General features: G+C 36.2%; 1 protein-coding gene across 3 annotated transcripts in view; it reads left to right on the top strand.

Moving 5' to 3' along the window:
* Positions 1–16,374, top strand: part of ANKRD28 (ankyrin repeat domain 28) — a 102,636-nt gene that overhangs the window by 61,249 nt on the left and 25,013 nt on the right. For all 3 annotated transcript variants that reach the window (XM_072327366.1, XM_072327365.1, XM_072327368.1), the window contains exons 4-8: positions 5,332–5,402; positions 8,807–9,007; positions 9,756–9,843; positions 13,277–13,419; positions 14,795–15,007. In XM_072327366.1, the coding sequence (XP_072183467.1) occupies positions 5,332–5,402; positions 8,807–9,007; positions 9,756–9,843; positions 13,277–13,419; positions 14,795–15,007 (716 nt within the window). The remainder of the gene's footprint in view (positions 1–5,331; positions 5,403–8,806; positions 9,008–9,755; positions 9,844–13,276; positions 13,420–14,794; positions 15,008–16,374) is intronic.

The raw sequence follows: 16,374 nt of genomic DNA, 5'->3' as shown, positions 1-16,374 counted from the left end.
GACCCACTCCAAGAGCTCTGCATCTTTCTTGTGCTGGGGGCACCAGGCCTGGATGCAGTGCTCCAGATGGGACCTCACAAGAACTGAGTAGAGGGGGACAGTCACCTCCCTCTCTCTGATGACCTCTTCTCTTTTAATGCAACCCTTAATACAGTTGGCCTTCTGGGCTGCAAGAGCACACTGCTGGCTCATGTCCAGCTTCTCATCCACCAAAGTACGGATGTTCATTGGCTCCCGGAGTCTGAGAAAATTGTGCTACTCACAGAAGTTCCAGGCTGTAGTAGCTGGGACGTAGCAAAAGCCATTAAGTTCTGAAAGGAAGTTGACTTTTTATATTGACAAGACAGCCAAGTATTGGAGGATGGCATTGACTTGACTGTGTTTTTTCTTCCAGCATTTTTCCTGATCTATCAGTTGTTATTCTGTTTGTTTTCTTTTGGATTTGTAAGCAATAACAGTAAGGGTGATTGTTGAAGCATCAGTGTGGCTTATTAAGACAATCCAGGCCTCTCTTTGTTTTTATTCCCCCTGTTCTATAGATCCTCTATCACACATTTACCCCCTGCATAGGTAGAGGCTGCCTCTCAGTTAGGTCTTACTCATGATTTTTGCAGCAGTATTTTTTGAAGTTTCCAATTTTCCAGTGAGCAGTTACGTAAATTCCTGTGATTCCTCAGTTGTCATCTTAAGTCTTTACATTTGTATGTTTTTCAGCATCTTCCCCCAAGTATTCACATATTTTTCTATCCAAGGAAAGGTTTTCATCATCTGTTCATTCTACAACAAACTCTGTTTCTGCCTGCTGCTTTTAAGTATTTTCACAGTCCTAGATAAGAAGTTTATCATTCAAAAAAGGAAAAGTTTGAAAGCTAATACATACCTGTAGGAAAATAGTTAAGTAGAATGTAATTGCAGTGTGGGCTATTGCTTATTCTCAATGGTTTATATATAGAAATGTCCTTTTCCTGCAAAGACAATTTCTAAAAGTGTTTCAGTATTCTAGATGTTAATCATGTTAGTTGTTCAGTTTTCGTTTTTTAATACAGTCTAAAGATCTTACTTACATCTTTCACTCTTAAATAAGCATGCTTTCAGAGTTTCAAATATGGAACACTAGGTGTCTATTGTATGCCATTTACGTATATGTGAGTGAAAACAGTTTTGTTTCATTTGCTTATATTATGGTAGCGTACAATCACAAACACACATTGCACAGTATTAAAGGAAGATATTGTCCTTAAGAGTCTGAAAATACTGATCACAGACAGAATGGTGGAAGGCAATTCAATACTCTGAATTAGTATTGTGAGCAAGGACAGCAATGTCTTGACTGTATTGTTGTATTCCTTTCCTGAATCTAATTCCAGGCAGTGAAATGTTAACTGCTGTAGCTGTTATGTACATCAGTCTTCTGAGTAAACTTAAAATTTTGAAGAATTCTGGTATTTAGCAAGAGAACCTCATGGCAAAAATTAGTAACAGTTGTTCTGGGAGGAAGCCAGAGGTGATTTGGTGAAGGACAGCTGCATGTAGTTCTGTTGCATTTCATGAATTAAGGTTATCTGACTGTTTCCCACGGAATTTCCTGTCCAGTCAACCATTCATTGATATCTCTTCAGAGAAGGACTGAGATGCTAACTCCCACTCACATGCTAGGATATTAAAGCCTGTGAAGTAGCAACCAATCTGCAGAAACATATTTCAGTGCACCAAGTGACATACAGATATCATAGAATCATAGAATCACAAGGTTGGAAAGGACCTACAAGATCATCTAGTCCAACCGTCCTCCCCTTACCGTACCTACAGAAAAAGCACTAACCCATGTCTCTTAGCTCCCTATCCAGACACCTCTTGAACACTGCCAGGGATGGCGACTCTACCACCTCCCTGGGCAGCCATTCCAGTGCCTGACCACTCTCTGAGAGAGAATATTTCTTCTTACATCCATTCTAAACCTCATCTGATACAACCTGTGGCCATTTCCTATATATGGCCCAATATAATTTTCTAGATCATTTAGAAGACTTTGCTTAATATTTCATTTGAGCGTACAGACACAGAAGAATAAGTTGGTTAGTTTGAAAGGAGTGATGCTTTTACATAATCAGTTTTTAAGTTCAAGCAAAGATAATGATTGTATCTGGCATTGTATTTGAGATTTCTGGCGAGCCCCCTGACCATTTTCCTGCAAGCTCTGCAGCATTACAAGAAATCAAATTAAAAAAAAACAAAAACAACAAAAACAGAAAAAGATAAATAAATACTGAGCTGTTTTAATAAGTGTGTCAGCTGTTAACAAAGGACATAATAATAGAGCCATAAAGAAAATATACAAAGTATCATTAAAAGGTTTAAACAGTGAGGGAAAATATTATGTAAGTTGTTGAATTTCGTTTTCTGGAGGTAGGATCAGGCCCCAGGGGTCTGGACGATCCAGTCTTTAGGAAATAGGGATTGAGGTGTGAATCTAGCTCTTGAAAGAGCAAACTGCTGCCCAACTTGCATTAGAATGCGTTCAGAATGTAAGAGGTGCCCTGGTTATTGTATCAGCAGGTTGAGCTTCAATAGGGGTAATGTAATCCAGTGGTCCATACGCCCGCATTTTCAATTTCTTCAAATCATCTTTAAGCAAAAGGTAATTCAGTTTTTCTCCAAATCATCTGCTAAGGAGTAAAGAACAACCTAGAGGGGGACCGTGTTCTCAGATATAAGGTTATCTGTTGAAGATATGTTGTGAAATGTAAATCATTCTTGGCAGCATGTCTTGTTGGTGAAATTTAAGGGGGAATTGAAATTGTTTCTTTTCTTTAAAGTATGTAGAGCTACAGCTCTCCTGATTCCCACAGTATTGCTACATTAATAGTGCTTACATGTTGGGCTTTTTTGTTTTGTTTTGTTTTTGCTTTTTTTTTGATAGTACACTTGTTCCTTTACTTAAACTTTGCATATGTATCTGGTGATTTTGGAGTTCCTTTAAGAGTTGTTTGCTGTGAAAAAGCAAACTTGGTGGTTCTTCCTTAGATAGTGCAACAGAGATGCAGATCCTTTGTCAGAAATTGTCTTTGTTTTACCTGTGTCAGAGAATTTTTACGCACTTGAAAAGATGGCTTACTTTATGTTTGTATATTACATTCCTTTGATAAATGTGGCAAGTCCTAGACCTAGGCTTTCTTACTTCTTTGAATGGAAGATCACTTACAGGGCTTTTTAGGGGCCCTGTTTCTTTTAGCTGTGACTTCAAACTTCTTGGATACTCTTCCCCCCAGAAACAAAATAAACATTATATGGTATTAATAGTGGCATTTTAGTCCTAATAAGTTGAATTAACTTACCACTGAGAAAATACTTTGTACGATATCGTTTTGTATTTATTCCTATTCTCTTCTTAAGGCATTTCTTGAGTTTGTGTTGATGTATGAGAAATGCATTACTTGGATGAGCCCATAAACAGCTTGGACTCTAAGCACATTCTCACTAGAATTTAGGAAATTGCCACTTTCTTGCAGTGGAAATATGCATTTCTGCTGGGTGTGGTGCTCCTATCTCACGCCTGGTCACCTGGGTGGATCTGACTTGACCTCAGACTTTGAGAATGCGTTTTCCTGAGGAAAATCAAAACAGTAGTTAGTAACCTAGTAACTCCTCTCCTACAGTATTTTGCTTTAAACACTTCAAAGACGTTTGTGTCTTGAAGTTAGAAATAGAAATCAATTTGACTTGGAAAGTCTTCATTCCTTGGTTGTTGGCTACAGCTGTGGAGCTTGGAGCACCATTTTGGCTCTTGCTTTTGTCTTGTCTGCTTAAACCAAGAACTGCCTGAAAATAACCTGGAAGGTGGACAAAAGAACTGGATACAGTTGTCTGGTATATCAAAGTCGATAATAACTCTCAGTTACTGATTATTCACGTTATTGTCTTTTGGGAAAGATTACCAAAAAATCTAAGACAATTCTGTTGACATTCAGAGCCATCCATTTTATTTATTTATTTATTTTCACTTGAGCTCTGCAGAATTAGATGCAATATACCACATTATGATGCATATTGATGCAGTGAATCAGGTCCTCATGATGATGAACGAAAGTAGATTATTATGCTAAGATAAAGTCTCTTAAAATTTTGTTAGAATATGTATTTCTCAAATGGAGCTGAACTTTCTTTCCATTTCTTCAGACTAATTTTTCAAAAGCTTTAGTATTCAGAAAATAGGATGAGACCTAAAGCTTCTGAAATTTAGACAAGGAAAGAAGGAAGTTACAGCCAACAGGTAGAAAGAAGCCTTGGGCTCTGTCTGGTAGTTGGAAGCTCATAAAAGGAGCAAGAGATATGCTCTGACTGTGTAGCATTAATGTTACTGTATGATAACATACATTGCTCTGTGAGCTACTTTCAAGAGTATTTCCAATATTTTGTTTAAATTGCATCCAAATAAAGATGGGTAAACTTCCACGCAGGGTATTAAGAAATGTCTAAGGGTTTGTGCTTATCTGTATGTACATACACACTAGTATATAAATACATAGGTAACCATTTATTTACACGTTATTTAAAAAAAAAATAAACCTTTGAGCTGCTTGTTTGAAGTTCATTGGCATGTAGGAAAAAGTTAAGCTGCTTCCTTCAGGAAGAAGTTGCCAAATTGTCTTTCCTGTTATTATTAAGGAAAAAAGAGATATCGCAAATTGGGCTTGTATCTCTAACAGATGTTTGTGCAATCTGTTTTCCTATGGAGGGCAGCTTTTTCTTGGGTGCACTTTTAGAAGTAGAGTAGTGGGGTTGTTACAGTTTGACTCAGGAAGGAGAAGCTCAAGATGTGCTGAGGGTGGGCTAGGTGTCCTGAAGAAGTAAAGTAGATGTATTCCCAAATCTCCAGTAGTAGAAGGAGCATCATTCTGTTATGTATTTAGATAGCAAACTGAACAGTGACAAGGAAACTGGAGGCATGGGGAGTAATTGCAGCTTCTCTCTCAGTTTTATTGAAGAATTCCATTCCATTGGGAAATAAGAGATTTTTGCTGCTGGATCTCCATTCAAGAGTCTGTCTTTCTTACCAGTCTTTAGAAATGCAGAAGACCATAACCATTTACGTGGTGTAAAAAAATGTGTTCACTTTGATGAAAGAATATTATTACAAATGCTGTGTAAAAGAATTTTCTCAAAGCTGAAGAAAAAACTCCTTTTCCTTTTTTTCTTTTTTTTTAATCATTATGCTGTACAAATAAGCCTATAATAAGTATCTTCCAACAGTTTTATCACAGTAGTTGAGAATATTTAATTCTTTCTTATAGGTATGTTGCTTATTTATGTTCTTATATGTTTTTGTTACAGGAGCTAGAGTTAATGCCAAAGACAGCAAATGGTTGACTCCTTTACACAGAGCTGTGGCATCTTGTAGTGAGGTATGCTTTTTCTGTTGTTTTGTCTGCTTTGTATTAAAATAGAATATCTCGAAATACCTTCTGTTCTTTGTTCAGTTCTTACAAAATGAAACTACTCCAGATGTTTCAAATTGCAGAACACCTGCAACAGTTTGTTTAACACACTAATAGTGTGTATATATATATATATATATATATATATATCATATGTCTGCATAGGAAGAAAGTGGGAAAGCAATAAACTTACAGTTCTCAGCTTTGCTCTTTACTTAAATGCCTTCTTCCTAGCAGAAAGGATCCTGCTTGTAATATTTTGAACTCCAGTGAATGTTTTTTGTAACCAGAATGTTTCAGTATGAGTGAACTAGAGATGAAATAAGCTTTAATATGGCTTTTGCAGCATAATCTGTCTTTTTTCATAGTAGTCTGTTCAGACATGAAGAAATATATGGTTCTATGAGACCTGCAAACATATTTTAGAAGCAGAAGACAAAAAATCTCTAGTAATGAGTAATGATAGTACTGTAAATAAAGCTTGTAAATGAAATATTTAGAACATTTTTGAAGCCTGCCTGTAACACAGTTATGGGAATACAGTGCTTTAAGTGTATATTTGTTATTGTTCCTCTATTGTTGATGTCCTAGTAAAAAATTTAAGTGCCTGTACAAGATGAAAACAAGCAGAAAAATGCTGAGCTTTTGTGGAAGTGTTTATACAAAGCTGTCTTAGAGATCTTGAGTCACATTGATGCTCACTTCAGCATGTCTCAAAAGTAAAAGTGTTTTGGTTTTGTGCTGATTATTATTACTTATTTGATGCTTCTGTGCAAATTTTTGCTTGAGAAGAAGATGGAATCTAATAGTATGGTTTTTGCAAACACTGAGCTTCAAGTATTTGATCCGTGAACTTTGTAAACAATTGTTGTGTCAGATATTGCCTGTAAATTCCCTGGGTAAGCTGTATTGTTTTGTTGCTAGCATTAATAGTTATGTGGGCAAGTTATGTGGGGATTGTGTTATTCAAAGCAGTGTTTGAAAATCAGTTTCTGAGGGAGCCCTTAGTAGGAAATGCTATTTGTTCTTTTTGAGGTATTTTTAGGCTGCTCCTTTGGGACCCAACTGAAGCACCAGATTCTGCGTTCCTCAAAGGGACAAAACTTCATTAAATCAGCAAAGTGTGCAGAGAGGAGCGCTGCAGTCAAAACTGGACCCAATTCCTAACTAAAACGAATGTAACCACGTTCATTTTTACAAATGTGGAGTATTTTCAAGAAAAAAATGCTAACCAAAGGCAAAGATTGTAAACTGATCAAATGATTTGTCCTAATGGCATTGACAGGCCCCTACCAAAATTTCTGTTTATAAGCATGGCATGTCATTAAAGACCAGGTAGATAGATGCAGCGATGGTTGATGTGTGTAGAGACTGCTTTGCATTCATCAAACATACATCTGAAGTTTTCAGGCATTAGATGAAATTATTCTTGATACTCGTTTCAACAAAGCATGTGGTATTACGCTTGAAGAAGGGCACTGAGATCAAACAAGGACAATGCATCGTGCAAAATAGCTGGTATTAAGGATTTTGCTGGCAGCTGCATGAGTTCAAGCAACTTCGTGTCAACACTGCTGGGGACAAGTCCTCAATATTTGCATACCTGGGAAAATCTAAGCAGTGTTGGTCATTTTTGCACATCATTAAGTACACAGAAAAATGGAAGATAAATTAAGCTGTTTTCCTGTTTCAGTATGGTGCTGCCTTCTGCAAAATAGCTAATAGCTGCTTTAAAATTTCCTAATTCTGACGATAATTTTCCTTTAGATTTGGTTCAAAAGAGCCAGTGGGTCAAAATATTGATTAAATTTTGATCTATTAGGTCTGATTAAGTTTCTCTAAGAGAATAGAAAATATTGAATGTCACACTTAAGTTACAAGCTTCTGATGCAGTATTTTCACTTTTATGTTTGTTCCTGTTTTCTTTCATTTTTTCTTTTTAAGTAGAAGAAATTTCAGCTAATTAGATATAAATTATATTACCAATGTTACTTAACATTCTGTTTGTGGCTGAAAATAGTGCCTAACTTGTAGCTCTGTAATTTGAAATTTCCAATGCTTTTCATAATGCGTTTAAAGTTCAGTGTACCAGCTACTTGCAGTGGATGCTTGAAAAGTAATGCCTCTCATCTTAATGTGTTGGTCCATGATGTCAGAGGTGGATTTCAGTGGTATGACAGTAGAGGTTGAACTTTCCTACCAGTGTTCCCTTTCCAGTAAGTCTGACAAAATGGCGTCTGATATGCAAGTGCGGATGAAGCTAAGGAAGGTCATTGATCTTCTCCATGAGGAATAATTGGCACCCATTGACGTTAGTTGAAGCTTGCTGAACATTTATGGAGGTTAAACAGTGGATGTGAGCACAGTCAGGTGGTGGATGGTACATTTTATCTTCTGACCATCCTCAGCTGCCACAATACAATGTGAAGAGCGCCTGAATCAGCTCATGCCTAATGGTGGTGGCTGTGTTGAAAAGTAGTATTATGTAGATAAAACTGCTCTATCAAATAATGTCACTATTCTTGTATCTATTGTCATTTCCCCAGAAATAAATAGGAGGCATTACTTTCAGAGAGACCTATTTTTGTGCTGTGTGTTTAAGTTGAAATTCACTCGAAGCAGTTAGTGAATTGTGAGGACATGGAGTTGATGTGCAGTATTCATTGTCATGGTAATGTCAGTGAGAGGTTTTTTTCTGCCTTGCAGTTACGTGCACACATTTTAGTTGGATTTGTGTATCTTATTCATAAAGTGTTCATGGCTTTTGAATTTAATGGAAGGAAGTGAATAATCTTGAGATGTGGGTTTTGGTGTAATATTTTGAAACGTTTTTCAGGAGTTTTGCAAGAGTATATGTTGAAATTCTTTATGGCCGTGCTCTCTGTTTTATCTGTGGTTCTTTAAATGTGCATTTAATAAGTTATTTTGGCTTTCTGCCGTTTCTAGACTTTGTCATTTCCAAAGTTTTGCTTGTCAAATAGATGAAATTGCATTTTAAGTTCATGGTATGTCACTAATCCTCGGTAATGAAGGAAGTCCTAGGGAGGTTTATTGAGCTTTGTAAATTAGTTGTGTTGACAAAACAATTCTCCTGCTGGTTTGGGAAATTGGAAAAAAGACCTGCAAATGGTTGATGCAGTTGAAATCTGTAGGGAATGTGTTCTCTGTGTCCTTGAGAAGATCTCCAAGTCTGGATTTAGGGTAGTACAAATCTCAGAGAATAAGGATGTTTACAAAAGAAAGAGTTACTGACAGTTGTTTTCCATTATGCACTATGTATGTGGTTTGTATACGCTAATGGAAATGTGGATTTAACATGTAACATCTGAAATCTTTGCTAAGTGGTTTTATTCTTTGATAAATGTTTTCAGGATGCTGTTCAGGTGTTGCTAAAGCATTCAGCAGATGTCAATGCTCGTGATAAAAACTGGCAGACACCCTTACATATAGCAGCTGCAAATAAAGCTGTGAAATGTGCCGAAGCTTTGGTGCCTCTTCTGAGTAATGTAAATGTGTCTGATCGGGCAGGTAGAACTGCGTTGCACCATGCAGCCTTCAGTGGACACGTTGAGGTATGGGCTAATTATCTTAGTTTGTTTCCTACTTACCATTCTGTCCGATACATTTCTAATTTTTCATTTCTTGGGTAATAACCATATTTTCCCCTCCCATCCCTTCAAAAACAACAAGCCAATCTCCCATTTCATATTTTAGATTGTCTTTTACATGCATGTGTGTACAGATTGGTTGTGTTACATCATCTTATTGGTAGGTTATTACAGTACTCACCTCTCTGGACATAAGCAAATTTGCCTGAGTGGAGTTTAAATTAATAATAAATAAACTAAAAATGGAAGATGATATTTTTCAGTATACAGTGAACAAGTGGAACATGCTGCCATGGAAAGGGGAGAAAATACATGTAATGAACTAAACAGTTTTCTCACCCTGAAAGGTGACGCGTATCTGTAAGTGATGGGAGACAAACCTGGCAGTAGGACTGACAGTTCAGTAGTTACCTTTAGTACATCCTTTAGCCTGAAGAGCTCTTCCTTACCATATTTGCCACATATTTGCCCTACTTAACTTATAAATGTTTCGGTTAGCACTGAATTAAGGAACTTAGTCATTTTGTTATTTTTGCCAAGGTGACTGGGCAAGTTTTTTAAGCATAAGGAATATTTAAAAAAACAGCATATTTAAATCCTTCGAAAATCCATAATTTTTTTTTATCTTCTCCTGTGGTTTTTTTCTTTGTGTAAATTCAAGTGGAGTTTTTCATTTTGAATAAAGGATTTCTTTCCTTCCTTTTTGACCCAGATGGTCAGCTTGCTGTTGTCTAGAGGAGCCAATATTAATGCATTTGACAAGAAGGACAGAAGAGCTATACACTGGGCAGCATATATGGGTATGTATGGATTTGCAGTTGTTTCCTATTCTGGTAGTAACAAAAAAAAAGTGATCAGCTAAATTTTGGTACTAATTTCAAGAGGCGAACAGTTGAGATGATTCCATTGTCTTGTTTGTTACTCATTATTTTAGCTTATTGTTTCATATCCTTATCCAGCTAAGTGGAAAGAGTAAAAGCAGTAGCACCAGTCTTCTATGAATCTGTACGTCTGGAAATTTCTTTGAACATTAACTGCAGAACTAAGACCTTATAATTTGCAATTTCTTGTGTCTGTTAAGTTTTCAGAATCTACATTTTCTTTGTGTTTAATATCTGGAATGCTAAATTCCCTAGAAAACACATATTTTATGTACATATGATATAATGCTACGAAACTTGAGAAGAACGTGTTCCTCTTCTTTTCAGAGCTTATTCAAAGATGTGAAGCCTTCGTGGTTTCTTTTTTCAGTTAGACTAAGAGAAAAATAGCATTTAAATCTTCTGTCTCAGTGAAAACCTTAAACTGTTCTTTATAAATGCGCAGCTTGATGTTTTTTTAGTAAGCAGTTAAGTTAACATGCAAGAAGAATAATTGCTAGACTGCCCCTTCCATGAACAGAATGAATGTTTTTTAGTTGTATCTGCTCAATACCAAAAAAACAAACATGTTTTGACTGGGAGATTAGACAGACTCATTGACTTCACTTAAGTCTAGGATAATTCTTGAGAGTCTGATCTTAGACAAAATATCCCTGAATATGCAGTTTAATATTCATATTCATTATTGTAAGTTATACAATCGCTTATAAAGAAACATAATGCATTGCAAACATGTATGTGTGGGGTGGGGGTGTTAGTTCTCAGAAACAGCCTTAAGATTGCTAATTAAATGCATTTTTCAGATGTTACACAAAAAGAAGTGGCATCAAGTATCTTTTAACTGCTTTCCCAGTCTTGCAATAAAAGAGGAAATAAAAGCAATAACTTGGAAATGGAAATGCAATTTCAAACTTACCTACTGAGCAGAGCCAAAGAGCAGAAGTACATGTGTGTAATTAAATTAAAAACTCTGCTTTAGGCCAATTTCACATTAGTCTTACCTGTTTAAGATCTGTACCTGCCAGCACAGATGTGAAGTAATCTGGGAGCTATGTAAATTAAGTCTGTGAAATACCAGAAAGTCTTCATAAGAAAAGACTTAATTATGCTAGTTAGTTATGAAGAGATTGTGACAGCATGAATACTCTTAAGTTATACTTTGAAACTCCACAACTTTGCACTTCAAGTACAGGTACCAGCTTAATAGAGAACTTGGAGAAGAATCTTCATTATTGACCTGATGTTCTTTGAATTATTTTGTGTTAGTATGTTGTGATCTACCTGTAGACTTCTGTGCAATTGCTTATGCAGTGTCTGTGACAGGCTGTTCAACCACCTTAAGGCGATTATTTGCAAAATTTTTTGAATGAAAGTCAGTGCATGAGATGGCAGAGATTTGGCAGGCATCAGTGAGAGGACAGACATGTTTTCTGGCTTCTGCTCATCCAGGTGGAAAAAGTCTTCTATTTTTCACATAAGCTAAATTTATTCCAATTTTAGTGAGTGCTATTTCGTAGGCTATTAACTGGAAATTCTATTGCTGATTATTTCTCACAATTTAAAGCCATTTTACACCGCTCCAGTTACTAGGAGGAAAACCGAAAAGCTTTCCCACTGTATAAAATAGACTGTAGAGTAAAAGAGACATTATGCTTTTCGTCACACTCCTATAAATAACTTTATAGGCCTATAGCCATTGTTTCCCTTCCTTCCTGCTTTCCACCCTGCTCCATTGCTCTCTAGCTGCAACACTGCAAGCAATGGGCTTTCATTCGTGAGTCTTAGCGTTGCCCACAGGAGTGTGTGGGATGTCTCCCGTTCACTTCCTACCTGAAGTGCCCTGCTCTTCTGTTTGAGTATCTTCCATTGACTGCTGCTTGTGTTTTATATGCAGGTCAGGGATTTTCTTTTGTGTGTTCTTTTTATTTTTTCTTTTTTTATTTTTTCTTTTTTTTTTTTTTTTTTAATATTTACTTTTGTGCCACTGTTTAACTTAGTATTTCTCTTAAATTCACCACTTACAGTATCTTTGTACTTTTCTCTCTGGGGTAGGGATTGTTTTCATTCCTGTACCCATATTATTTGGGTCACGAGTGTCGTGTTTAAACTTATTTCTGTGTCTTTTCTAAAATACTAAAGTAGTTCAGAAGTGAAGAGTTGCAGCACCTCATATTGCTCTGTATAGTTAGGTGAGGATCTTTTTGTATTTTGGGGGGCATGCAGCATAAAATGTATACCGTGGTGACTGAATATTTATTATAGAACTTTTGTATTCCCTTGGGCAGATATTTCCTTTCCAAAATATCTTGTGCATGTTCTTTTAGTCATTGAAAAAGCAGACATTCACTGTCTATGAAGCACTTAAACTGAGGGTTGTATTTGATGCATTGTACTTAAGTATCTGGATAATGACAAGCTTTGTGGTTGTTTTTTTTGTTCTATGCTTTTTTTATAATATTTCTAAATAGACTAAAGGTTTTACTTGAAAGGTAAAACAAAAAATCCCATTTCTTTCTGTACAAGTCAGTGGCAGAGGTAAAGCTCTCCATCTGTCACTGTTAATTTACCATAAGTTTTCTCAATTCTGTAAACTTTGTCATGATTATTGAAGAGGGATAAACTCTCATATTCTCAGTGGTAATTTGTTTGACAAATTTACTCAGGAAGAGGAGCAAAGATTTGACTGGCTTGTTTTTCATGGCTTCTGTCTTGGAGCATAGCGCCATGGTGGCCTGAAGGCTGGTGCTGGAGACAGCATGGGAAGGGCTGACCTGGGCCTTGCCACAGCGCTGAGTGGCTGGGAGAGATGCCACCCATTGGTCTGGGCTGCCTGTGGTTTTATTCAGAAATAGAATCTTTTCTTCTTTTCTGGTTGGATTCTGATGTTTCTTTCAAAGTTTGTGCTGAAGGCCTTAGAAAACTTCATGGGTGTGTCTACAGTTGTGAAGAAGAGGGAAGACTGATGGTGAGATTCTCTATCATAAACAGAAACTTGCAGTAACTTCAAATAATGACAGTTAAGTCACCTCAATAGTTCTCGAATTTTCCAGAAACCTCTTTGATATAAGCAGAGGACAAGATTTTTTCATGTACTGAATTGGTTTTGAACTAAATAGTGCCATTATTGGAGGGAGTTATGTTCAGATACCCTCATCTGGAGATAAATATTGTATGTTGCTTCTATACTTCAGAAAAGAATTAGAAAACATAAGCACTTAATTATTTTCCAGATTAGCTCCAAATGAGCCAGCGTCCTGTTCACATTACAATAATTGTACAGTTACTGTATTTGTTCTGGATGGTATTAAATGCAGCTTTGTTTTTTGGTTTGTTATTTTGTCTGTTCTTTTAGGTCATATCGAAGTTGTTAAATTACTTGTGGCCCATGGAGCTGAAGTAACATGCAAAGACAAGAAATCATATACACCTTTACATGCTGCAGCATCTAGTGGGATGATCAGTGTAGTCAAATATCTTCTCGATCTTGGAGTTGATGTAAGAAAGAATAAAAGTGATTTTTTTTTTTTGTTCTTGTTTTAAATGCTCTTAATTGTATTCTAGCTGTTTTATGCTTCTTTAGGATATCGTGTTAGGATATGGAGAAAATAGAGAAAACATTTCCAAGTATCTTCATTCATATACTTTTATTGTGGTGGTGGTTTATGTTTTTGTTTTGTTTCACTTTGTTTTTGTTATAAAACTTTATTTCCCCAGGTGATTTCAGAGCTTTGCAATTTTTGCCGAATTATTTAGAACTAACTTTATGTTTATTACTTTTATTTTGTTCACTTGCTATTTCTGACTCCTAATGTATTGGACTGAAACGAAGGAAATAGGAATTCCGTTCCCGGCTTTGCTGCACACATCCTTTTGGAACTGTGGGAAATAAAACTCTTTTGTCTCAGTTCTTTTTATGATGTAGATGTTACTGAATTCTGTATGTATGTACCACCTATATTTAGGGAAATATTACAGATTTTCAGGACCTTTCATAATACAGTAAGAAAGGCCACATTAATATTGAAATGCAAAATAAATTAAAATACCTGCACATGGAAAGGATGTAAACAATGAACTGTGAAACAATGTAAGGAAGGTACTTTGTGCATCGTATTAGTCTTGCAAAGCTGAGTAACACCACTGAACTTCTATCTTGAAAAGTAGATCAGAATTCAGTATCATACAGTGCCCAAGTTCTAATTCCCTGCGCTCCACCTCCAAAAAAATACTTTGGAGTCTTCAGTTTAGAGATCAAGTCTGATGTTTTTTATCATGGTTACCCAAGCAGTGGCAGTTACATTATAATTCAATGCAAGGGACATGAATTTGTGTTTAAGAAGTGGTTCATAACCAAATTTCCTCTTGCACTCAGTTCCTTAACATCATTAGAAATATCAGCCTGCATTTTTGTGTGTGTTTATGTCCACATTCTACATCTAGGAGTTATGTATTTAATGCTTCAAACGTACTTTGGACAGACTCAGTCTTTCTGACACGTGTTTTTTTGGAAGCCTACAAATGCTGTTGAGAAATGTTGAGGTCCTGCTGTGCTTATGCTGTCAGTCTGTTGTGTCAGTGCAGATAGCCAATGTTGACGGTTTTTTTGTATGTTTTCTCTCAAATTACATACTGCATACAGGAAACTGGCATGAACACAATTGGAGGAGGTTAGCTCAGCTGAAAAGCAATCATAGCTGAAAAGTTCTGTTTCAGTGTAGTATATCCAGAGCTTGCTCTTAATCTGTGGCTTTGGAAAACAAAACATAATGAAATTATCTCACAACATGAAATGTTGTGTTAATTAGATGTTACTGTAATACAGGTTTTTGCCAACTAACTGATAGTATTTTGTTTGTTTGTTTGCTAACAGATGAATGAACCAAATGCCTATGGAAATACTCCTCTTCATGTAGCTTGCTACAATGGACAAGATGTTGTAGTGAACGAACTCATAGACTGTGGTGCTAACGTAAATCAAATGAATGAAAAGGGGTTTACACCTTTGCACTTTGCTGCTGCATCAACGCATGGAGCGCTGTGTTTGGAGCTTTTGGTCTGTAATGGAGCAGATGTAAATATGAAGGTAAGTGAATCCAGAGCCATCCATTCACTCTTAACAACGTAGTGCATCTTGTTCAGAAGGGTTTTTTAAAGCTTTGGGTGGGGCAGTGGTTGGAGTTCCAGCTGAGTGGCATAGTATTTCTGTGTAATGTATTATAGAAAAAAAATAAGACAGTTTGCTGCTTCAAGGAAGTTGGTCTAAATCTTAAATGTCTATGCAATACAGTGAGAATCCCAAAGGGATAATGAAAGTTGACAATAATATCTAGTCAATCTTCACTATGTTTAAGTGACAGAAGTCCCTATCGTCTTGTTTTTCTGAACCTATCTATATGATTAAGAGCATAACAATGCAAAATTACGTATTTTTCTTACAAATGTGCAACATAAAATAAATTCTAGATTTTTCAGAAAAATGTATGTGAACAGGCTAAGTTTAAGAGCTCCTCCAACAAAAGATCCTAAAATCTAGAGGGGTAGAGTTTCATACTAAAAATAGAAAGAAATGTAAGTAGATTTGGCTAATGGAAAGTCTTGAGCAGATACTCCAGCAAAACTTTCTGAACAGAGTTGAAATGCTTTTAACATTCTTAGTCATGCTTCTTTGGCTTCAGAATATTCTATGGAATCCAGTCTTAGGGAAGAGATCTTTTCTAATTCTCCAAGTATAAAAGCAAACTATAACACAGATATCACATTATCTTCTTGAGTGTGTAGGCTAAGATCTCAAGGTGTGTGAGAAAGATGAGATCTCCTTTGTTTTGTGTGAAGTCCATTTTGACTCTAGTAATGAAAGCTTAATTACACTCAGCATTATTCAGTGCCAGCGTCTGATGTTTTGGCAGATATCATGGTTAAGGGAAGTGGGAAATGGGTGCGTTGAATGAAGAACCCAAAAGTTCTTCTTGTAACGTATCTAATTTTCTGAACATGTGGTGGGAAGAGAAGTATCTACTACTCCAGTTCATTTGTATTTTTTGTATTTTTTTTTTAATTCTGTTCTTATCAATATATATATTAATTTCAGTATTATTTGGGTCAGAGATGAATGTTGGAAGAATTAAAATTTCTGTTAAAAGTCACTGTTCTGTGGTTCACTTTTCATGTAAGAGCTTTGCACTACTTCTCAGGTAACTAATTTTAAAATACAGTTACATATCTATTACTAGTACAAAATATGTAGCCCACTGAAAATTTGGAGGTAATGGAAGAATCTTAGGTGTATGCTACTGCTCGCTTTGACATATGTCTGAATGTGGAGATCATTTATTGAAAAAGAACTTAACTTAGTTGTGGAAAAATTCATCACAATAGTGCCCTGGAGAAGGAAGGAGCTGTGCTACAGGCTTTTCAGCCAGCTTGTCATAAAATCTGCAGGCTGCAGTTCAC

The sequence above is a fragment of the Excalfactoria chinensis genome, chromosome 2, assembly GCF_039878825.1.
Source record: "Excalfactoria chinensis isolate bCotChi1 chromosome 2, bCotChi1.hap2, whole genome shotgun sequence".
NCBI lineage: Eukaryota > Metazoa > Chordata > Aves > Galliformes > Phasianidae > Excalfactoria > Excalfactoria chinensis.
This window is presented reverse-complemented; position numbering and strand designations above follow the sequence as displayed.